General features: G+C 37.2%; 2 protein-coding genes and 1 long non-coding RNA gene across 5 annotated transcripts in view; 1 reads left to right on the forward strand and 2 right to left on the reverse strand.

Moving 5' to 3' along the window:
• LOC106727369 overlaps positions 1 to 1,670 on the reverse strand; it is a 14,976-nt gene extending 13,306 nt beyond the window's left edge. Inside the window, exon 1 of the long non-coding RNA XR_001363546.1 lies at positions 1,590 to 1,670. This is a non-coding gene — a long non-coding RNA (uncharacterized LOC106727369). The remainder of the gene's footprint in view (positions 1 to 1,589) is intronic.
• SSB (Sjogren syndrome antigen B (autoantigen La)) lies at positions 1,583 to 10,331 on the forward strand. The gene is made up of 11 exons (XM_005857561.2): positions 1,583 to 1,663; positions 3,921 to 4,024; positions 4,112 to 4,286; positions 4,965 to 5,072; positions 5,159 to 5,259; positions 7,666 to 7,737; positions 8,054 to 8,096; positions 8,514 to 8,654; positions 9,211 to 9,397; positions 9,528 to 9,659; positions 9,942 to 10,331. The coding sequence occupies exons 1-11, from the start codon at positions 1,601 to 1,603 to the stop codon at positions 10,028 to 10,030; spliced, it is 1,215 nt and encodes a 404-aa protein (XP_005857623.1). The 5' UTR covers positions 1,583 to 1,600; the 3' UTR covers positions 10,031 to 10,331.
• METTL5 (methyltransferase like 5) lies at positions 10,031 to 18,191 on the reverse strand. Of its 3 annotated transcripts, none has more exons than XM_005857559.2 (8): positions 17,969 to 18,189; positions 17,702 to 17,858; positions 15,209 to 15,323; positions 14,698 to 14,879; positions 13,440 to 13,522; positions 12,228 to 12,279; positions 10,513 to 10,562; positions 10,031 to 10,133 (listed from the first exon to the last, which is right to left on the reverse strand). In XM_005857559.2, the coding sequence occupies exons 2-8, from the start codon at positions 17,808 to 17,810 to the stop codon at positions 10,095 to 10,097; spliced, it is 630 nt and encodes a 209-aa protein (XP_005857621.1). In that variant the 5' UTR covers positions 17,811 to 17,858; positions 17,969 to 18,189; the 3' UTR covers positions 10,031 to 10,094. The 3 variants fall into 3 exon arrangements, with proteins under 3 accessions (XP_005857621.1, XP_005857622.1, XP_014401116.1); XM_005857560.2 differs by lacking the exon at positions 17,969 to 18,189 and adding an exon at positions 15,716 to 15,875 and having other exon boundaries at positions 17,702 to 17,779; XM_014545630.1 differs by lacking the exon at positions 10,513 to 10,562 and having other exon boundaries at positions 17,969 to 18,191.
• Positions 18,192 to 24,032: the final 5,841 nt, after the last annotated feature.

The following is a 24,032-nucleotide window of genomic DNA, read 5'->3' on the forward strand; positions in this document are numbered from 1 at the left end:
GGAATGCCGGAGCCCGGGGTTCTGCGCACGAGGTTGGGAGCCAGGCGAGCCAGGGCTGCTTTGGGACGGGTCCCTGGCGGGGCCTTTGGACAGAAGCTGCCCGCCTCCCCGCTGCGTCTTTAAAGTTTCCTGCTTTCGCGGCCTTGCGGCGGCGCCTCGGGCGGGCGTGGGGGCCCCTCTGTCAGTTCCCGGGGGGGTTGGCGCGGCGGGACTCCCCGGGGCTCCTGGGATCCTGTGGGACCGGGTGAGGCCCGGGGATCGGGGCTGTAGGTGTTCCGCTGGCGGAACTCTCGGGTTTCTAGGGTCTTCTTCACTCACTCACATCAAAGCTTCTGTGCGAGATGTTAGCTGTGGCTAATATCTCACATCTTGTTTACATTCTGGGGAACACGATGATGAAGCGAAGTTCCAAAATTGGGTCGGCCGAGAAGTCTGGTGGGGCCTAGATCGTTCTTTACCCCCCCCCCCCCCCCCCCCCCCCCCCCGGGGGCCCTAAGTCATGGTAATAACTTAGGGATGTAGATTGCGGTCGGCAAACCAGTGCATATGGTTGAGCAGACTTGGTAGTGGGATGTGCACCGGATAAAGCCCTGTTGCCAGGGCTGGCAGTGTGCATCCATCTAGGTTACTGGGGAGCAATTGCAGTGCCTGCGCCCGGCCTCCGAGGATCGTACCATGAGGGGGTCGGCTAAGGGCAGAGACACTTCCGCACCGTGCGGATGACCGGACGGCTTCACGGCGCACCGGAGGCCAGCAGCTCCAAGCGAGGGGCCGGGGTTTTGTGTCCCTCGCACACCAACCTCACAGCCTCATTCTCCCCTGCCCTGCTAAGCAGGAGACTGGTTAGTTATCCGATCAATGATTAGAGAATGAGAAGGCGCGCTGTACCCCAGCTCTGCAGGCTCTCACGCTGTCATTTCGTCGGCTGCTTCATGGGCAGCATCGAGTTGGGCCCTGGCAATAATAGGTGATCTTTTTTTCACCTGAAGTTATGATACTTGATCTTTTTTTTTTTTTAAATATATTTTATTGATTTTTTACAGAGAGGAAGGGAGAGAGATAGAGAGTCAGAAACATCGATGAGAGAGAAACATCGATCAGCCGCCTCCTGCACATCCCCCACCGGGGATGTGCCCGCAACCAAGGTACATGCCCTTGACCAGAATTGAACCTGGGACCCTTCAGTCCGCAGGCCGACGCTCTATCCACTGAGCCAAACCGGTTTCGGCTATGATACTTTGATCTTTGCTGGTAAAGGTTTCAGTAAGTCAGACTGTGACTAGTTTTAAAAGGAATTTGACCCACAGCAAACAAGTGGGGCTGAGATCCATAAGGAAGATAACCACTTGCTTTGTTACAGAAGATGGAGCAGTGATTTACTTACTGAAAGGGGTGTGCACCTTTTCACTTTCCCACCACTCATTCCAGAGTTTTCTTTTGTTGAAATTTGAGAATCGAGTAGAGGAACTAAAAATTACTGATTTCTTTTTAAAGAAAACAGTGGGATATTGGTAATTTTAAAACATTCTTTTTCTGATCTTGAGTTTTGTGCTAAAAAACAACAGTAATACCAATTCGGAAAAATTTACAGGTGGCCACAATGGCTGAAAATGGTGATGAAAAAATGGCTGCCCTGGAGGCCAAAATCTGTCATCAAATTGAGGTATGATCCTTGTACTATTCAACTGTGGAAACGAGCCCTTTGAAAGGAAATTTAGGGCCTCAGAACAAATACAGAAAGAACATTTAATTTCGGTCATATACTGACCCATTATCCAGTATTTGGCTTGTCTTTGATTCTTGGAATTAGTTGTACATATAATAGTACAACTGTTTTTGTTTTTGTTTTTTTTTAATATATTTCATTGATTTTTCACATAGAGGAAGGGAGAGAGATAGAGAGTTAGAAACATCGATGAGAGAGAAACATCGATCAGCTGCCTCCTGCACACCTCCCACTGGGGATGTGCCCGAAACCCAGGTACATGCCCTCGACCGGAATCGAACCTGGGACCCCTCAGTCCGCAGGCCGACGCTCTATCCACTGAGCCAAACCAGTACAACTGTTTTATATTGGTGGAGCCAGTTCATGAAACCCAAGACTGTAGGCATTTCAAAAGATAACATTGTAGACTAATGTTACTTACCTTTTTTCTTTAGTTTCCTAGTCTATAAAGTGAGGATAATAGTACTTTCCTTATAAGGTGGCTGTGAGGGTTACATGTAATAAGATGTAAAACATACAGCAGAGTGCCTGGCACTTACTGAGGTAGTATCATTCTTTGTGAAGTACCTTCCCTGTTAACTAGCACTTTATATCTGTGAAGATCTTCGTTGTTATTCCTGCCCAGATAGTTCTCGGCGGTTGTAACTTTTAACAGAATATTTGTTTGCAGAGTCCACTAAGCATTTTTTTAAGCTTTTGTATTTGCAAGTCGAAGCTTTACAATAATGGCTGCTGTGGGTAATGTCTTAGTTTCTATTTTATGTTTTTACTGAAAAACTTCATATTATTTGGTGTGTTTTAAGTTTTACTTCTTTGTCATTTAAAATTTCCTATATTGCAATATTTTGTACTAATTTCTTTAATTGTGAAGGAAATTATAAATTATTCTGTGTTAATATTTAGAATAATACAAAGAAGCACATAGAAAACATTAATGATGTCCCTTCTATACCCTGTCACCTCTCAGATCCCACCCTCCTGAGGTAATTGAGGTTAAAGCCCAATGAATACACTTTTACACTTTGGTCAGTGCTGACACTAACATAGTTTTTAATTCCTTCCCTGTCCTCCACCAACCATGGGGTGCAATGTACCCCATTCCCTATTTGATATGTAGGGTATTTCCAATATTTTAGCTATAACAGTTTTATCATGATATCTTTACATATAAATGAATAAACATGTTTACTGATTTAAAGGTTATACACATTTTTTAAAAACTTTCAATAATTAAGGCCAATTTACATCTCTGCCTGCATGACCATTTCTCTGTATTCAGGACAATACTAGGTATACTTTTTAGAATTTCGGCCAATTTGTCAGGTGAAAAATGCTATTTCATTAATTTATATTTCTTTGATTAATAATGAATTCAATTTATAGTACATGTTTAGTTTTAGTAATTTTTTTAATGTCCTTTATTCATTTTTTTATCAGTGTTTCCTGGGGTTTTTTCTTCCAGACCCTTGATTCCTAAGAATTATTAATAGACTTATGTGTTTGTCTTATTTTTGGCATTCCAAGTAGTCACACTTGGGCCTTTTCATGTATAGTTTTTTCTTGTTTTTATACTGAGAAAGGGTGCTTCTATGCTTAAATTAGATATACACTTTTAACTTTTAAAAATTAGAGTGATTAACCAGTTTATTCCACGTTTTAAATTTATTCTTTGCACACTGATTTGAAGCAAGAGGTTTTTTTATATACTAAATCCTTAGGTATGTTTTTATTTGTTGTTGACCTATCTGTTAATTACATTGTTTAATCAATTTTTAGTTTTACCTTTTTGTTAAATTTGTATTATAAATATTTAATTATGGTATCTTTAGGAGGAAATATTGCCGCTTAAATTCTGACATGTATTTTTTAAAATATGTTTTTATTGATTTTAGAGAGAGGAAGAATGAGGATGGGGGAGAGAGAGAAACATTGATTTCCTGCCTCCTGCACCCCCCCCCCCCCCCCCCAGCGGGGGCGCAAGCCTGAATCCAGGCATGTACCATAACTGGGAATAGAACTGGTGACCTTTTGGTGCATGGGACGACGCGCAACCAAACGAACAATACTGGCCAGGGCATGACATGTATTTTTAAAGAATATAACTTAGTGATGTGATAGTAATTAAAATAAAAACCCTCCAGAGTTGGAGTCAGTATTATACAATGATCTGAAATATATTGTAATTATCTTGCAGTATTATTTTGGTGATTTCAATTTGCCACGGGACAAATTTTTAAAGGAACAAATCAAACTGGATGAAGGCTGGGTACCTTTGGAAATAATGATAAAATTTAATAGGTAAAAACCTTTTAAAAACCATCTTTAGATTTTCTGTTAACAAGTGCTAGTACTAAGTCTTACAATGTTTTTACACATATTCTTCAGGTTAAACCGTCTAACAACAGACTTTAATGTCATAGTAGAAGCATTGAGCAAATCAAAGGCAGAACTCATGGAAATAAGTGAAGATAAAACCAAAATCAGAAGATCTCCAAACAAACCCCTCCCTGAAGTGACTGATGAGTATAAAAATGACGTAAAAAACAGATCTGTTTATATTGTGAGTGGGCCTTTAATGCAATTAATTATAACTTATTTATTTAGAAAGAATGGATGATAGAGTTGGTGAGAATAAGGGCTCAGGAATCATAGCTTCACTACTTATTATATGTCCCTCACCACCTACTATATGTTCTTATCTCTTTAAGCCGTATCTTTATAAATGGGGATAATATTTTTACCTTATAGAAGTGTTGTGAGAATCAAATGAAAAACTCATATACCATTGGATAAAATATTTAGCATATAAACACCTAGTGAATATCACCTGTTCTTACTTGTCATCAGCTAAACTTGATAGCAATTTTTTTTTAGTATATTAATTTTTAAGTATTTTTTATTCTGGAAAATTTCAGACATACAAGAGTAGATTGGATATATAATGTATAATTTTCCAGTTGTAACAGTTAATACCTGATTAATCTTGTCCTGTCTCTGTTCCAACTGGATTATTATTATTTTTTTTTTTTACAACAACTGGATTATTTTGAATTGAATCCCAGATAAAAGAGTCACTCTTATTGTACTAGATAGCAATAGCTCTTAACCAGAGCTGTCAAACATTTGAGGGAGGGAGGGATAGATGGATATCCTGACTTCATTTCAAGACAAAAGGATTCAGAATTTCTGGCTCATTGTTTACCTGAGAAGTCATTTGTACATTTCTTCCTACTCACAGAAAGGCTTCCCTACTGATGCAACCCTTGATGACATAAAAGAATGGTTAGAAGATAAAGGTCAAGTACTAAATATTCAGATGAGAAGAACATTGCATAAAGCATTTAAGGTATGGTTTATGATGTAACAGACTTTTTCTAGTTGAAAAATATATGGGACATAACTAAAAAAAAATATTTCTCCCCCTTTTAAAAGGGATCAATATTTGCTGTGTTTGATAGCATTGAATCTGCTAAAAAGTTTGTGGAGACCCCTGGACAAAAATACAAAGACACAGATCTGCTAATACTTTTCAAGTAAGTCTTTTTGCTGATGTTTCTTCTGGCCACTTAGTTATGTGGAATTGACACACTGGGGTAAGGAATATGGAATAGCCTCCTCTATAAGTCCAGTAGTTTTGGTATCCATAGGATCCTTTGAGAAATGCTTGAAATTTGTTTAGTGGAAACTTAATCCTTTGAGAATGCATAGAAATGTTTATTAATACCTCTTCTCTGTTAGCAACTAGTAAATGAGGCTAAGTTTTAGAACTTATTTTGCATCTAAAATTCATAATCAGGCTGGATACTGAAGTTTGGGCTTTTGGTGTTAGAGAATAAATCACTACAATTTTTATCTGTTCTTCTCATAGTCTATATGCCTGTATTTTATATAGTACAAAGGATTTGGATCACATTTTTTAATGTATGTGTCTAAAAACTTGGACAAACCAGAGCATTTGCATGATAAAGTTAGATGGAGGACCATTGTCTCCTGCTTTTGCATTACATAGTATAATTTTTCTCTCTTTACCGCGACCAGCACGGCTAGAGAGTGGACGAGTCCTGTGTAGGGGCAACGGGGGATTGAAAAAAAGAAAGAGACAGACACAGAGACAGTAGGGAAAACTGGGACCAGGTGGGATGCTGCCCTCTGATGAAGAGACAGTGACCCAGAGCTGGTGCAGCGCGTTTATTATAATACAGCATGATACCAGAAAGTTTTACTGAAGTTTAAGACAAAGGAAATTATGTGAAATCATGGTTAAGGATCAAGCTGCAATTCTTCATTCTTGTGGCTTCTTTGTCATTGTCACTCCTGGCTGAGTCCATTCCTGGCGCCTGGCTGAACTTAGATAATGAAACCCACACCCTGGCGCCTGAGCTAAAGGTTAGGCTGACAACATACCTGCCTCAGGCAAGGTATGTTTCCAGGACGTGGCTCTGCCGATGCCCTGGACTCGGCCAACAATCAGCTCATGTGCCTTCCCAGGCGCTCTCTACAACATAGTATTCTAAATATGCTGTGTACTAAACTGGACTTAGAGATGCACTGTGATGAATCATGCTCAGTGTTACATTCTCAAAAGTGTTTTTTCTTTTTTAGACTTCACCCGAGGATATGTTTGTTGGTTTTTAAACAGAACATGATTATATTTAATACACAAGTTTGATACAACCAAAAAGTAAAACAACAGAGTAAAATAATAACAAAAAAACATGGTATTTCATTTGCAGTGCATGAGAAATGGTTAACATCTTTATGACTTATTTTGCATCTAAAATTCATAATCAGCTCTTAAAAACCAGTAACAGAGACACTATAATGCAAGGAAACTGGAAAAATAAAATAAGTGATGATTAAGCATATACAATGATTTTGCTGAGCAGTAATGAAGAATAATTTCTCTATAGTATCACAGTGAGCAGAATAAAGAACTGACACCTAATAGTCTTCAGTTTTGAACAGTATTGTACAGTTTGAACTCTCATAAAAAGTGGGAGGCATATTGAGAGAAGTATCTATAATTAGGGGCCCAAGGATATGTTTTTACTGATTAGACTGGGGGTTGGGGGTGGACATCGATGTGAGAGATAGCATCTATGTGTTGCCTCCCATATGTGCCCTGACCAGGGATCGAACCTAAAACTTAGATATTTTCCCTGATAGGAATTGAACCCACTACCCTTTGGTATACAGGATGACGCTCCAACTGAGCCACCTGGCCAGGACCCCTCAAGAAATATTTTTTAATGTGATTTTTATAATTGTTCTTATTCTTGGGTCTTGGAGGGATTTTAGAATTTTCTCCTTTTGTGAAATGAACACTAGAAAACTCTGAAACTTACATAACTTCTGGTTTACTTTTAAAAAAACATGAATGAACCCTAGCTGGTTTGGCTCAGTAGATAGAGTGTCAGCCTGCAGACTGAAGGGTCCTGGGTTTGATTCCCGTCAGGGGCACATGGCCTGGGTTGCCGGCTCCGTCCCCAGTGTGGGGCATGTAGGAGGCAACCAATCGATGATTCTCTCTCATCTATGTTTCTATCCCTTCCTCTCTGAAATCAATAAAAAATATACCTTAAAAAATACATGAATAATAAATGAAAACCAATATGAGATTGTTAATGGATATGGGATTTCTTTTGGGGGTCATGAAAATGTTTTGAAATTAGATAATAGTGATGGTTGTACAACCTAAATATATTAAAAGGCATTGAACTATACACTTTAAAACAGTGAATTTTATGGCATGTGAATTAATTCTTAGTAAATCTGTTATTTAAAAAATATAAGAGTAACTTCCTTGATATCTTTTGAATTTTTAGGTAATTATGTTGATGGGAAAAAATGTAACATTCCTATGCCATGTCTTAAATAATTAAAAATAATTTGAAATCTTTGTTCTCATGAATTTAGCCTCTATATTTTGTGTCCTTTAGGGAAGATTACTTTGCAAAGAAAAATGAAGAAAGAAAGCAAAATAAAGTGGAAGCTAAATTACGAGCTAAAAAGTAAGTAAATAGAGCTAATAGAACATTTTAATTCCTTAAATCTTTACAAAGGTAGAGAGTGGTTCTGGGAAATGGGGCTGATGATGAGCTTTAAAATGAGTAGCAATAGGCTTACTTACCTTTTGCTCATGAAACATTGGGGTCTTAAACTGCCTTGATAATCTGGGGGCCACATTGTGTGTGCTAGTATTAGACAATCAGAAATTCTAAGGACTGGCTTTGGTTAAGTTTAGTGATCACGATCAAGGTTATCTTTACCATGATTTAATTTTCTCATATAGTAAGTGGAAAATTCTAATTATATTTTTATTTGTAGAGAGCAAGAAGAAAAACGAAAGTTAGCAGAAAATGCTGAAATGGTAAGTATATATTACTGATATCTAAGAATTTAAAGTTGAGAATAAAAGATCTGAGGACTTTACAGAAAATATGTAAGCAAATCTGTAGTTGTCATTACACTAAAGTAATAGCCAAGTACTATTGGCTAAAATTATTACTTATCCAGAGATGATTTAATAAACAGACTTATATAACTAAAATATGTAACTAATTAAATATTACTTGTTGGAGAAATTAGTTAAATCAAAAGCCATTGTAGAACAAAGGATGAAGTACCAACTATTAAAGTACTTAAAAATAGCATTTTAGTTTCTAGTCTTTTCCTTGTATAGGTATAGAGTGGTGTAAGCTATTTCTGATTTGGGGTTGTTTTTTTTTTTATCTTTAAATTTGGGGTTGCTTTTAAGAAACTTTTATTGCCTTGTATGTTTTTATAGAAATCTCTAGAAGAAAAGATTGGCTGCTTGTTGAAATTTTCAGGGGACCTAGATGATCAGACCTGTAGAGAAGATTTGCACATCCTTTTCTCAAACCATGGTGAAATAAAATGGATAGACTTTGTCAGAGGAGCAAAAGAGGTTTGGAAACATTCATTCATATGCTTTTATGCCAATGTTGAAAAATCCACAGAAATTTATCTTTTAGATGAAATCATTAGTAGAGAGAATCATTGTTTATGCAAATAGCTTCTCTTTAATTACTTGTCCATTTTGTTACTGCTTTGAATCCATGTGATACCTGTATTTTGTTTAAAAAATATATTTTTATTGATTTTTAGAGAAAGGAGAATGGGGAGAGAAACATTGATCAGCTGCCTCCTGCACGCCCCCTACTGGGGATGGAGCCTGCAACCTGGGCAAGAGCCCTGACTGGGAATGGAACCAGTGATCTGGTGCATGAGTCTACTTTCAACCACTGAGCCATATTGGCCGGGCAATACCTGATATTTTCTGTTATGCTGTAAATAATTGTTGGATCAGTGACTGCAAGTTTTGTAGTATCTTCCTGATGTTCACTAAAATTCATTGAAACTGGTAATGGCATGGAAGATTTTGCAGGCTAGGAAAAATTACTTTGAAGGTATTAACTGTGAGACTAAAAACTTAAGGGTGTGGCTTTTTGTCTTTGATGTAGGGAATAATTCTATTTAAAGAAAAAGCTAAGGAAGCACTGGATAAAGCCAAAGATGCAAATAATGGTAACCTTCAATTAAAGAACAAAGAAGTGACATGGGAAGTACTAGATGGAGATGTGGAAAAAGAAGCATTGAAAAAAATCATAGACGATCAACAAGAATCCCTCAACAAATGGAAGTCAAAAGGTTATTCTTATTTTTTTCTGAGAGTTTGGATATTTACTCATTTGCTTGAGTAAAAAGTATAATAGGTGTTCAAAGACAGTGACAAGATACTTAAAACATTTCTTTACTGATTTCTCAATTGCCTCTTTAGGTCGCAGATTTAAAGGAAAAGGAAAGGGAAATAAAGTTGCCCAGACTGGGTCTGCTAAAGGAAAAGTACAGTTCCAGGGCAAGAAAACTAAATTTGATAGTGATGATGAACATGATGAAAATGGTGCATCTGGTAAGTTTTTCTAAGTCCTTTGGTACTTACATGAGAAATTATTTGTGGGAGAGAATAGTGATGTGGTTTTTCAGTTTCTGTATGAGTGGCATTATTGGATTGCAATTTACCCTGGTTGTGCTGTTTTTACAAATGGATAACAAGGATGTTTGGAAGTTAAGGTTAGAGAGCAGAAGGTCTGTACTACAAGAAAAGCCTTTTCTCATTGGTAATTGTGCTCCTTACTAAAATAGAGTAATCCTTACAATGAACTTAATAAAAATTAATTCTGTTATTGTGTAGGACCAGTAAAAAGAGCAAGAGAAGAAACAGACAAAGAAGAACCTGCATCAAAACAGCAGAAAACAGAAAATGGTGCCGGAGACCAGTAGTTTAGTAAACAAATTTTGTATTCGTTTTAATTAGGTTTTTAGCTGCATTTGTCTTTGGTGGCTTTTAAAAAGAAAACCGAATTAGATCCACTTCAATGTCTACCTGTAAGAAAAGAAAATTTTTTATTGTTTAGCTTGTCTTTTTGTTATCCAAATGAGGATTTTTTTTTAATGTACAGTTGTATGTTATTCAGATGATTCAAATATCAAAAAGAAAGATTCTTGTACTAAATTGCCTTTGTAATATGAGAATGTATTAGTACAAACGAATAAAATGTATACTATATAAAAAGAGCAAAAACTTAGTTTATTTTTTCTTTTTCTGTCCAAAGTATTTGAGAAATAATTTATCTTAAACTAGAGTATTGGCTGTGGATAATAGGCTGTTCCATAATCTGTCTCCCAGGCTGGCTTTCTGTATTTACTCAGGCAACTTGACAACATAAGAATTAATTACTTATTGTAAAGTTCAAGAGACTTACTGATTTCTTTTTATGAAATTTGTATGATGCCGGCAGGTCATATCTCAGCTCTATAAAAAAAAAAAAGCCACTTAAGGATAAAAACTATATTTCCAAGCATTTACCACCTTTGACTAAAAAAAACCCACGAATTAAGAAAGCACTAAATGCTGGTAAACTGAAGATTTTAGACCTGTCACTTTAACTTGGTATCCAAGGACTGCCATGTATCCCCAAGGTTACCCATGGCAAGTTGAGTTTGGCATTTCTGCTATTTTGGTAATTTATACCAAAATTTGAGGTTATAGGGAAGAGTTTAGAAGCATAACAAGTGGACAAAAGTATATCCTATGAAAATGATAGTACCTTCCTATTTTTAGTTTCCTAATCAATAGCAATCTCATACCTATTTAAGTTTTATTGTCTGGATTTTAGTAATGGTAGTAAGTAGCCATGTATTTTCCTACTATGCTCTCAAATGAAAACCAACTTTTTCATATTCCTTTCTAAAGTATAATGTAGGTCCTCCAAACTTACTACTGATCCATTTTAGCGGGATGGCAATGAGTCTACCTATCCCTTCATATTTTACAACATAAATTCTAACTATAGGTCACAGCTCTCAAATTTTAATGTGCATTGAGGCGCAAGTTATGATTCAGTAGATCTGAGTGGAGCCTGAAATTTTGCAAGTCTAACAAGCTCCCAAGGGATGTCAATGGTCATCATCTAAAACTACATTTGGAGTAGTAAGGCTCTGGTTTGGTATTATACTGGAATTGTTCTAAGGTGCTCCATGTTGCATATTCCAATAACTTAAATTACATAAGGAATGACAATACTGAATATAATAGAAAGACTGACCTTTTACACATTATATTAAGAACAGTAATAGATCTAGTTATATGGTTAACACCATCGTGCTAGTTCATAGTTTATTATCGTGTAAAAACATTTCCCCTTATTGTACTCTTATTTCAGACTTTTCAAAATTATTTGGATTACAGTTAGCTTCTAGTTGTATGCTTTCCCTATTTTAATGTTTGTGAATATTCAGTTTACTAATAAAAATGTACCAAGCATGATTTACTCAGTGTGGATGATTATATTCTATCCCCTACTAAAAAAAAGCTTCATGTTATTTGACTTCAGGGGCAATTAGAAAATTGAAAGACAGGTGATCCAGCCCTAGCTGGTTTGGCTCGATTCCAGTCAAGGACACATGCCTGGGTTGCAGGCTCAATCCCCAGTAGGGGGTGTGCAGGAGTCAGCCAATCAATGATTATCTCTCATCATTGATGTTTCTATCTCTCCCTTCTCTGAAATCAGTAAAATATATATATTAAAATAAAAAAGAAAAGGCAGCAATAGTTTTAAAAAAAGGTGATCCAGGCATAATCTGGTGGTATTTTCCATGAATGGATTTCAAACTGAGGTCTGACCAACTCTAAACCCAAGCTTTTCAGTCACTGAAGCTATAAAGGGTCTGAGCTTGGAGTGACCAAATACTTGGGTGCTATTAGAAGTTTTCAGTAAAATGCAATACATAAATTGGGACAGTCTTAGACAAACATTGATACCCTGCCTTTACTCTATTTACTACCCATTTACCACACTAAAAAACGTGATTTACACTGTCATCTTAGCACCTGTATAAAAATTCTGGTTTGGCTAATGCATTTTGGCTTTCTTAGATAGAATTTAGATTTGTTTTATGAGAAACTTAAAACTCTTACCTGCAATGATGTCTATCTTGATTTTCCATTCTGCAGCTTTCTTTTGAATATGCTGAACATAATAACATGTTAATGTGAACTGATTTGTAAATATTTTTAAATTGCTTTTCACTAATACTTGGTATTAAGTTTTCAAAAAATTCAAGCTTTTAAAACTTCATTAGAATTTAGATCCTTAAATTTTTTTCAATTGATTGGATCACATTTAGAAAATCAAGCCATTTCAATATATTTAACCACCTGAGCCAAATTACATATTTAAATAAAATCCAAGTCACAAAGTTATTATTTCAGAAATACATCAAAGTGTACAACGTAACCATGGTTTCTGCAGCATTATTTCATCAATAATATATAACTATCCTGGAAACCATTCAACAGAGATCTATGTACATGGTCAGTGGCAGTAGGGGATAGTAGTTAAGAACATGGTCTCTAGAACCAGACAGCCTTGCATCTGAACTGCTGCTCTGCTACTTACCAGCTTTGTAACCCTGAGCTACTCATTCTTTTTGTGCCTCAGTTTCTTCATCTGTTAAATGAGGATAATAATGGTATCTTTCATCTGATTGTTGAGGAATATGAAAAGTGCTTTGAACTGTCCTGGCACACAGTAAGTACTAAATGTTAACTACTTATAGGTCTAAAATTCTTGAACTACTTCATAAAATTTTTGGTTATAAAAATTGCTTTATGAATTTTTAAAAATATACACAACATTTCAACATAAATGGAAAAAAAGTTGCCCATAATCCCCTAAATAAATTATGTGCATAATTTGCTAGAAATCTAGAGATATTAATATTTGGTATAAGCATTTTATTCATGTTGATAGTATGATTAAGCTGGTTGATAAACTAACTTTCCCTAAATTTTAGGGAAATATTTTCATTATAAACAATACTGACACTGTGTGTGTGCATGTAGTTTTTTCTTGAATTTAATAAATAATCCTAGTTTGGGTATATTTTCCCATTTTTGAAATCTAGAATTTCTGTATAAGAATACAGACTTGCCTGGCCAGTGTTGCTCAGTGGTTGAGTGTGGACCTATGGACCAGGAGGTCACAGTTCAATTCCTAGTCGGAGCACATGCCCAGGTTTTTGTCTAATATTTACATTTATTTACCAGTAAATACATTTCACAGCAAATCCTTACAACACTCATGATTTCAAAAATAAATGACAGAATATCATGATGATTTGAACTTACTTCTCTAGTTGAGGATTTGTGTAAAGAATATACTGCTGTTCTTGCCATTTCCAAAGCAGTCTTCAGAAATGCCATATCTGTTCCTGTTAACAGTAGAAAAAGCTCCAATTTAAATTATATACCTGTTATCAAAATAGAAGATTAAATGAATACCAGGTATTAATAAATATGAAAATAGCCACTTCAAATTCTGCAAAAAGAGTACAAATAAGTAAAACATCCAAATATCTTATAAGTTGATAGAATAAAACCAGAATTATAATGTCGTATTTGAATAAGGATAAAGTAAAAATTTTAGTATCATATTCCAAATTAATAACTTTCAAAGAAGGGAGAAAGGAACAGAGTAGTAATTAGAATCAGGTGGGGGTAGGGGGGTGCAAGGAGGACTTTTTAAAACTGCATGTCTTTTCCTCTTACTGATTTCCTACCCTCCTTGCACACAGCATTCACACAAAAAAAGCCACAGTGAGTCACTGTTACTGAAAGAGGTTCCAGCCCTAGCCGGTTTGGCTCAGTGGATACAGCGTCAGCCTGCGGACTGAAAGGTCCCGGGTTTGATTCATGTCAAGGGCACATGCTCGGGTTGTGGGTTCACTCCCCAGTAGGGGGCGTGCAGGAGGCAGCTGATAAGTGATTCTCATCATTGATGTTTTTATCTCTCCCTCTCCATTCCTCTCTGGAAAAAAAAAAAAATTATATATATATGGGGTTCTAGCCTTGGCTGGCATGGTTTAGTGGTTTGGCCCAAGAATAAAAGAGCCTCGAGTTCTATTCCAGTCAAGGGCACATACCTGGGTTGCAGATTCCCCACCCAGGCTGGGGTGTGTGGGGTAGGCAACCATTTGATATGGGTCCCTCACATGGATGTTTTCTCTTTCTCCCCCCCTCACTTCCAATCTCTCTAAAATCAATGGAAAAAATATCCTCCAGGATTAACCAAAAAAAGAAAAAGAAAAAAGGAGGTTCTATGTGAAAGTATAAAATACTTTATAGGATTCATAATCATTCATAAAGGGCAGGTAAATCATTGTTGAAACCAGATGGAGTATAAAAATATTTTTTTTCATTTAATACAAATTTGTGAAAACAAAGATTAAAAAATTCAATTCCCTATTCATGCATTAAACAAATTGAAATTGTAATAACTATAGATAAGAGATTGGTGTATTTACTGTAGAGTGATAAAAACACTTAACCTAAACAATCAACAAGCAACTGGTTTTTAAAACCAATATATCTGAGTTTTGTTACTAACCTTTATTATTTTTGGTTCCAAAAGGAGGATTCATAATTACTGTATCAAACGACTTGGACATTCTGTTAGCTAATGAGCACACATCACATTGAACCATGTCAACATTTGTTAACTCGAACTCTTCCACATTCCTATTAAATATTTCCAATGCCTCTTCATCTATGTCAAATCCAACACACAACCTATAAATACAAAACATAGACAAAGATCCACTATTTATGGCTTCCAAGTCAAAACAATAACAATAAAAACCATAACTCAACTGGCAAAGTAAGAGTGAGTGTTACCTTTCAACAGCATGATTTACCAATCTGGCAGGGGTTGGAAACTCAGGTTTGTATACAAGGGAGACATCTGCCTGCTGGTGTTACTGGTTTTGTTGTTGTATTTTTTTTAGTTCTGCTCGTTCAAAATTAACTCATTATACTATAGAGTCCCATAAATATAACCAGTTGATCCTATTTATGCTTATTAAAGCCACCCCATACCAAATAATATATACTGGACCTACCCTGCTCCTAACATTGCAGTTCCGATGCTGAGTACTCCACAACCACATCCTAGATCTGCAACCACTTTATTTTCAATGTCATCATATGTGTTATGAATTGTATAGAGCATACATGCTAAAAGATCAAAAAACATATTAGAGAATAAGTAAGCAAGTTGATGACCAAAATCCAATTTGTGCAAATGACTCTTGAAAACAATTTGTATTTCATTATCTAGTTCTCCCCCAAATGGTACCCTAGAACATAAGGCATAATACCTTGGTATGTAATACAAAGTCTCACACACAAAAATAATAAAACCCATATCAGTGGTTCCCCAAAATTAGTCTCTGCTGACAATGCCAAGAATGACAAAACTTTGAGGTAAATGAGAAAAATAAGGTCAATGTTTTCCCCCTCAACCTGTTTAAAACATTGCCATCCACACACATATATCAGTTATCTTTGATGTTGAAATATTTTTATGAAAGGATGGGAAGAGTAAATAGGTTTTAAAAATATCTTACCTTGTTAATATATAAATTTGGCAATGCTATATCGGTGTCCAAAATTATTTTGAAATTTTACTGATTTGTGAAATCTGTAAGTCCAGGAACCACGCATTAACATTAAAATGGCACAGAACTTTTTTGCAACAAATTTGTCACCAGGTACCATAAGTTTAAACTAGAATGGGAAAGGAAAAAACTAAACCCACAATATAGCTTTTAGACTCACATATTTAGACATATATTTATGATCTACAGACATATATTCATAATCTATTAATACAGTGGTTCTCAACCTTCCTAATGCTGCGACCCTTTAATACAGTTCCTCATGTTGTGGTGACCCCCAACCATAAAATTATTTTCGTTGCTACTTCATAACTGTAATTTTGCTACTGTTATGAATCGTAATGTAAATATCTGATATGCAGGATGTATTTTCATTGTTACAAATTGAACATAATTAAAGCATAGTGATTAGTCACAAAAACAATATGTAATTATATATGTGTTTTCCGATGGTCGTAGGCGACCCCTGTGAAAGGGTCGTTCGACCCCCAAAGGGGTTGCGACCCACAGGTTGAGAACCGCTGTACTAAGAAGACCTGATACAACTATTGAGCTGTAGAGCAGAAGCTACTGAGATTGGAAAGGGATATTTCAAATACACAAAGGTCTGGTATATGCTGAAGGTTACTCATGAGTAAGATCACTGATATCTCCCTATGGATATATGAACCCTACAAGGATTACTGGCCATCACTGATGCCCCAGGATCCAGTTTTATCAAAAATACAATTATGAGCCCTAACCGGTTTGGCTCAATGGATAGAGCGTCGGCCTTCGGACTTGAGGGTCCCAGGTTCGATTCCGGTCAAGGGCATGTACCTTGGTTGCAGGCACATACCTAGTAGGGAGTGTGCAGGAGGCAGCTGATCGATGTTTCTCTCTCATTGATGTTTCTAACTCTCTATCCCTCTCCCTTCCTCTCTGTAAGAAATAATTAAAATATATTTAAAAAATAAAAAAAATAAAAAAATACAATTATGGGACATCTCAGGCCGACTGTGCTGTCCTGATTATAGCTGCAGGTGTTAGTGACTTTGAAGCTGGTAAAGAATTAGCACATCCATGTGCATGTTACAACTGGCCTTTTAAAAAGCTGAATTCCACTTAGAAACCCTATAACCTGAGATATTAAATAATTCATTATCTAAATTGAGTGAACTGGTCTTAATATTTGGTTGAAATTATGACAGTATGTTGGAGTTAAGTTCCTTGACATTCACTGGCAGCTTAGAAACAAAACCATGTTGGAGCTGGATGAGTTTCCTCCTTGCAGGTGTTGCCAACAAATTAATTTTCCTAAGACTCCCCAATGACTTTGATAATACATTTATTAAATATGAATGGTTTTTCCTGTATTACTGGTATCAGTCTCTCAGATCAAGCAACACTACTGATTCTCACTCAGATCATTTTTAAAATTGAAATGCATCTTCATAGTTATATAGCGCCTATTCTGGATTTGTTAAAAGTCCTTCAGCTAGCCAGCTCTAGTATTCATTTCTAGGACAGAGTATAGCATAGAATCTGTGCTGACAATTCCTTGCAAAAGGAAATTGATCCTTATTTTACAAATATTTACTGAGCTCCTAACTAGTATCAGAAACTCTTTAGGCACTGGGAACTGTGTGAAAAAGCCCAATTCTTTGCCCTTGAGGAGTTTACAGTGTAATGAGAGAAACAAACACATTAAAAAGATGTCTGACAGTATTAAGGGCATGCAGAAGCCAAACAGTAAAATGGCAACGTGTGTTGTCTGTGTGTGGGGTGTCTTTAGCTGTGGTGTCAAGGAAGTCCTCTCTAACGTGATATGTAATCTTTCAGCAGATTTCATCTGGACGTTCTTTGTATGTAAATAACTGTCCTCATTTCATTATAGAGTGAGCAGACAGGACTCACCCACCCGAGAAGCAAAGGCGTGGTCACGAGCTGCCCTACCTGCAATGTGCGGCCTGGTGGGATACTGTTCTAGGAGTAACTTGGGCTTTTCGAATCCATCCACTTGTTGCAGGCGACTCTCTAGTTCTTTAAGTCTTAATTTCTTCATTTTTTTTTTTTTTAAAGTGTGGGTTCTCAGGGTTTAACGGCACCAGATCTGCAGAGAAATTATTTAACCTGAATTTCCCGAGCCCCCAAGCCCCCGCCCATTTTTCAGCGCCGCTGGCCCAGGGGCCGGGCAGGGGACGAATGGCGGTAAGGACACACCGGCCAGGCCGTGTGCGTCTCCTCCCGGCGCTATCGGCGAGCGGAGTCTTCCGCCAGCCTCTGAGCAGCCTGCCTCCAGGGTATCCCGCGCCGATCTCAGGATCCTCGATCAGCGGCGGCTCCAGCCCGGGTTTCACGCACCGCGTCGGCGTATTTCAAGAGGTTGCTAGCGCCGTGGCTGGGGCCGGAAGCGCCGCTAACCAGGCGCGCTCGCGTTCGTCCCAGTGCTGCCTCCGAGTTGCAACCGCGGCCTGGCTCACGGGTTCCGCTGGCGACTCCGTCCTCATCCACCTTCACTCCGCCCTTCTCGCAGCGCCCCAGCCGGGTCTCCCCCCCACCTCCGCCCCCCCGCCCGTTACACTCAAAGGATAGGGGAACAAAGAGGGTGAAAATGATGGGGAAAGAGGGTGAAAGTCACGGTTACTTTGTTTTAATGCCCAGCGTAGCCCTTTCTGTCCTCAATCTCCCAACTCCCCTCTCAAAAAGCAGCGATCTCCTCACCTTTGCCTCCTTGGTCATGAGCATGCCCTATTTATTATAACTTTGTTTCCCTCTTTTTAGGTCACCCGTGTCACTTACCTCAACTCTCACAGGGTAGTGATGTCAGAGAAGCCCAAAAAAGAGAGAGTTTAGATGAAGAAATAGGTAGTAGTGTGAAATGCTGGAAAGAGGTCAGGCTTTCATAAGAGTAGGAGCAGAAATCAACTTGTAGTGGATTTTGAACGGAATGAAAGTTTCGGAAGTAGAAAGAATACATGTGAACAAGTTTTAAGAAATGTGGCTACGAAAAGGGGAGTGAGAATTGTTGATGGATTTGTAAGGTTAGGGGAAGCTTTCGAACAGGTTAAAGCTAATAGAAAGGTAGGGATTCAAAATACAAGAAAGAGGATATTGGATGGAGTTAGGATCCTGAGAAGTAGATTCTGTGCTTAAGTGAAAGGATTGCCTTTAATCTGCGAAATGGGCCTTTCTTTTCATTATTTTAAAGGAAGAAAAAGAGGTGGTTTAGCCTGCGGACTGAAGAGTCCCGGGTTCAATTCCAGGTTGTGGGCTCCATCCCCAGTAGGGGGCGTGCAGGAGGCAGCTGATCAATGAGTCTCTCTCATCATTGATGATTCTATCTCTCTTTCTCCCTCTCCCTTCCTCTCTGAAATTATATATATATATGTGTGTGTGTGTGTATATATATATACATATATATAGTGAAAATAATATATATATATATAAATACATGGATGGATGAGAATGAAGTAGAGGAAGTGGTGTCTGAGGCTGCTGTTTCCTGTGAAAAGTAGAATTCAAAGTTATCTGTTGTAAGGATTAAATAAGTTAATACATAAAAGTTCTTACACATAAAGTTAGTACATAAAGTTCTTTGTCACATAACACATACCCAATAGTTGTTGTTGCTGGTATTTGTTGAGAGGGAGGTGGCTAGAGTAAGGAGTTTGAACCAAATGGATAATTGAAAGTAGCCGGATATATGGAAAGAAAACAGACCTATATGTGGTTGAAAACATTTTTTCTATTAAAAATTTGATTTAAAATTTTTATTTTTAGATAATTGTAAAGTCACATACAATCATAAGAAATAACACATAGAGATTCTCTATATCTTTTACTCAGTTTTCCCCAATAATAACATTTTGCAAAACTATAGTATCACAACCGGATATTGACAGATACAGTCAAGACACAGTATTTCCATCACCACAAAGATCCTTCGTGTGGCATCATTTTAGCTTCCTATAAGCAATGTATGACCAAGTTCCTATAACCAAGTTCTCCATATCCTCACCAACACTTATTATTTTTCATTTTTAAAATTATAGCCATCCTATCAGGTATGAAGTAGCAATTAATTGCGGTTCGATTTATATTTCCCTGATGAACATTTTAAAATATGCTTTTTTAAAAAAATATATTTTATTGATTTTCTACAGAGAGGAAGGGAGAGGGATAGAGAGTCAGAAACATCCATGAGAGAGAAACATCGATCAGCTGCCTCCTGCACACCGCCCCCTGGGGATGTGCCCGCAACCAAGGTACATGCCCCTGACTGGAATCGAACCCGGGACCCCTCAGTCTGCAGGCCGACGCTTTATCCACTGAGCCAAACCAGTCAGGGCAAAATATGCTTCTTGATAATTTCTATAGCTTCTTTGGATAAATAACGATCCAAATCCTTTGCTTATTTCAAAATTGGGTTATTCATGTTTTTATTGTTGAGTTGTAAGAGTTCTTTGTGTATTCTACATACTTGATCCTTAGCAGTTATATACTACTAGTCTGTAAATATTTTCTCCCATTCTGTGGGTTGTCTTTTTAAAAAAATAAATTTTTATTGATTTCAGAGAGGCAGGGAGAGGGAGAAATAGAAACAACCCGGGTATGTGCCCTGACTGGGAATTGAACCATGTCCTCCCGGTTCATAGGTCGATGCTCAAGCACTGAGTCACACTGGCTGGGCTATTTTATTCTTTTTGAAGCAGCTGTGAATGGGATTGTTCTTTTTAGTTTCCTTTTCTGATAGTTCATTATTGGTGTATAAAAATGCAACTGATTTCATTATTTTGTATCCTGCTACTTTACTGAACTCATCAGTTCTAATAGTTTTTGGTGTAATCTTTAGAGATCTCTATATACAATATCATGAAATCTGCAAATAATGGCAGTTTTACTTTTTCCTTTTTAATTTGGATGCCCTTTTTATTTCTTCTTCTTGTCTGATTGCTGTGGCTAGGACTCCCAGTTCTATGTTGAATAAGAGTGGTGAAAGTAGACATCCTGTCATGTCCCTGATCTTAAGGGAAACACTCATAGTTTTTGCCCATTGAGTATGATGCTGGCTGTGGGTGAAAGTCTGTAACTCTTAACTGTTTCTTTTAATAAATAGAAATTTTAAATTAACTCATTTTGTTAGTCTTTTATTTTGTGGTTAGTACTTTGTTTTTTTCACTCCCAGATTATAAGTAATAATAATTGTAGTAACAATAATACTGTATTTGTAGATTAGGTTACAATTTATAATATGCTTCCATTAGTGTGTAAGCTCAGTGTAAGGAGCATTGTGTGTGAATGGTGTTCCCTAGATTTGTGTCATGCTAAGCCATGCCATGGAGCATGTGTTTTGTTCACAGTCATTAGTAGGAGCTCAACAAACACTTATTGAATTAATTTGCTGCATGAATAAGGCAGTGGATGAAAATCTTCTGGCCTTTAGTAGGGATGAAGAGAAGGAAACTTTCCTTGGATTAAAAAAAAAAGAATGGAGGAAAAGAAAAGTAGGACAACTTGTAATGATATTGAATGATAATAAAAAAAGACCCCAGAGAGTTGTGAAGCATTCATAACCTTGGAAAAGTTGCTCCTGTGGAGGAGCTAAAATAGGTCAAACACTTAATGCATTGTCATGCTTTTTTCCTCCAAAATATTTCTAAAGCACAACTTGAGAAAATTACTAAAACGTCTTTGCTTCAATATTAATCAAATGAGAGACTGGCAGTAAGTTTAGTTTGCAAAGTAGGTATTAAGCTAGGAAGGAAGGAAGGAAGAAGGGAGAAAGACAGGCACACTCAAAAGCAATGAATGATTTTTCTACCAGGGTTTGTTCTTATGGTTTGAAGGCTGTGAAATGAAGGGTATCACTGCTATTTGTAAAATGGAAATAATGAGAAGTGCCTCTCAGGGTGGTTGTGAATGTTAAATGTGCTCACTGGGAGGAATTCCTGTACATAGTAGGCACAATGTTTCTTACCATGTGAAATTTCAACATTTGCCATTAGAACTGGCAGATTTGCTGTGTATGCAGAGAAGGTCTTGTGTATATTTGGAGGCGAGGTAGAAATTGAGAAATTAACGTTCTAAGCATTGTGTATGTTTATGTTCCCAGCAGGTATGGCCTCCTCTATTTCTGATAGTAAGGATGGCATGGGCCATTCAGGGTTTGAAGTGGATCTGGCAGAGAAGAGACCCTTTTTCTTTGTTGTGAAGTGGGATGTGGCCTAGAGCTGGGGCTGGGGGAGGCCCCTGCACAGAAGACAACAGAGCTGATGCTCACCGAAAACAAAGGTGGATACACATCCAGGTTCATTTCCCCTTTCCCTCCCTTGTTTACATGATCTAATCTGGTCCTCTGTTTGGCTTCAGCTAGTTCAAGTTGGGTTTTTATCACTCACAACTAAGAAACTCTTGATTAATGCAAAAACAATTTTGAAGTATTTACATTAATTTTTAAATTCTCTGTTGAAGGTATCTACTTTAAGTTTGGAAGCGATGATGTTATCTATCATTTATTTATAGCTTTTAACTGCTCTGTGTGGTTTATTTTAATTTGAAAAGCCAATTGAGAAATACTACCAGATTTTTCTTTTCTATGCATTAATTAAGATGAAATACATAAAAGCACAGTTTTTTAGATACTATTTTTTAGCTTTCTGTAACTGCAGCATATTGCATTATTTATTCAGTGTCTTCAGTAGAGTAATAGTAGCACACTTAAATAAAATCCTATGAGGTATAACACTGAAGTGAGTACTGAGTTTTCAGCTGAATTTCAATGTGTCTTTCCCTCATGGAAATATGATTGTTGTAGGAATTCCCCATTACACAGCACTGTTATTTGAAAGGTAATTTAGAGGAAGAATTGTTATATTACACTAATGCATTGAAAGGGAAAAATGTCAGACTTCCTGGATCCAAATGATAGAAGTCCCAGATACTTTAGGAGAACCAAAGATTTGAGAGCCTGTAATAGTGATTTTGAAAGCTAAAGCAGTAAAATAGTTTCTATCTGGACAGAAATGTGATTGTTATTCATCTCAAACAGTAAGTACTACTACTGATTATGATCATTAACTGTTTAATGGAGGTATACTTTCACACTATAAAATCCACCTGTTTTTAGAGTAGAATGCAATGATTTTTAGTAAATTTTACATAGTTGTGCAACCATCACCACAATCCAAATTTAGAACATTTGTATCATTCTATAAAGACCCTTAGTACCTATTTGCTGTCACTTTCTGTTCTTACCTTCCCATAGATTATTCAACTGCTAATCTACTTTCTGTCTCTATAGATTTGCCTATTTCTGAACAGTTCATGTAAATGGAATCATAAAATATAAATTATAAATACAATATCTGACTTCTTTCATTGACATAGATTTTTGAAGTTCATCTATGTTATAACACATATTTCATGCCTTTTTATTGTTTAGTATACCATTATATGAATATACCGTATTTTGTTTATCCATTTACGAATTGATAGGCTTTTGGATTGCTTCCAGTTTTTTTTTGGCTACTATATTTACCTTTAAGTCTTTGTGTGGATATATGTTGTAAATTATCTTGGGTAGATTCCTAGGAGTGGAATTAAAGGGCTCTGTGGTAAATGTCAAGCTAACTGTCAAACTTTTCCCACATGCTGTACTATTGTACATTCCCATCCGTGAAGCATGAGGGTGCCTGCTTCTCCACGTCCTTACCAACATTTGTTATTGTCTGTCTTGTTGATCATTGCCATTCTAGTGGGTGTGTATAGCGGTATCTCATGGCTTTAATTTGCATTTCCTTAACGACTAATGATGCTGAGCACCTTTTCTGTGTCCGTTTGCCATTGACATATTAATTATGGATTTGACAGTGGGAATGTATGTCGCCAAACGAAATGCAGATGCTTAAAACACATCTGAAAGATGCTGCGTATAATTCCTATATCCAGGCACATTAAAACAAAACAAAACCCACCATTGTCCACATTAAAGATTTTTCAAACTAAAGAATTCTCATATGAAATATTTCAGTTGCTCTTTCTTAACTTTGAGAGCCAAGAGGTGGTGGGGAGTGAATGCAGCAGCCTCGCAGGCGAGCCGCGGCGTGTGCAGACCGCACCAGCACCGCAGTCTGAGGGGGCGTGTGCAGGAGCTGGGGCCAAGGTGCGCGGCAGCTCCCGGCTATCGCGAGAGTTGGGCGGCCGAGCAATCGCAGCAGTCAATTCCCCCACCCTCCCGGGAGGAGCCGCCAGCCCTGGGCTCTCCAAATTCTGAGCTCTCATCATT

The sequence above is a fragment of the Myotis brandtii genome, unplaced genomic scaffold (assembly GCF_000412655.1).
Source record: "Myotis brandtii unplaced genomic scaffold, ASM41265v1 scaffold112, whole genome shotgun sequence".
Classification (NCBI taxonomy): domain Eukaryota; kingdom Metazoa; phylum Chordata; class Mammalia; order Chiroptera; family Vespertilionidae; genus Myotis; species Myotis brandtii.

What these genes read in the sequence shown, in the direction of transcription:
- SSB (XM_005857561.2), top strand. Translation starts at nt 1,601, where the DNA reads ATGGCTGAAAATGGTGATGAAAAAATGGCTGCCCTGGAGGCCAAAATC. An exon ending in ATAATGATAAAATTTAATAG is followed by an intron (nt 4,025 to 4,111) that starts GTAAAAACCTTT and finishes CATATTCTTCAG; the next exon opens with GTTAAACCGTCTAACAACAG. An exon ending in TGATGAAAATGGTGCATCTG is followed by an intron (nt 9,660 to 9,941) that starts GTAAGTTTTTCT and finishes GTTATTGTGTAG; the next exon opens with GACCAGTAAAAAGAGCAAGA.
- METTL5 (XM_005857559.2), bottom strand. Translation starts at nt 17,810, where the DNA reads ATGAAGAAATTAAGACTTAAAGAACTAGAGAGTCGCCTGCAACAAGTG. An exon ending in ACTGCAATGTTAGGAGCAGG is followed by an intron (nt 14,880 to 15,208) that starts GTAGGTCCAGTA and finishes TTGTATTTATAG; the next exon opens with GTTGTGTGTTGGATTTGACA. An exon ending in ACAAATCCTCAACTAGAGAA is followed by an intron (nt 12,280 to 13,439) that starts GTAAGTTCAAAT and finishes TATTATGTTCAG; the next exon opens with CATATTCAAAAGAAAGCTGC.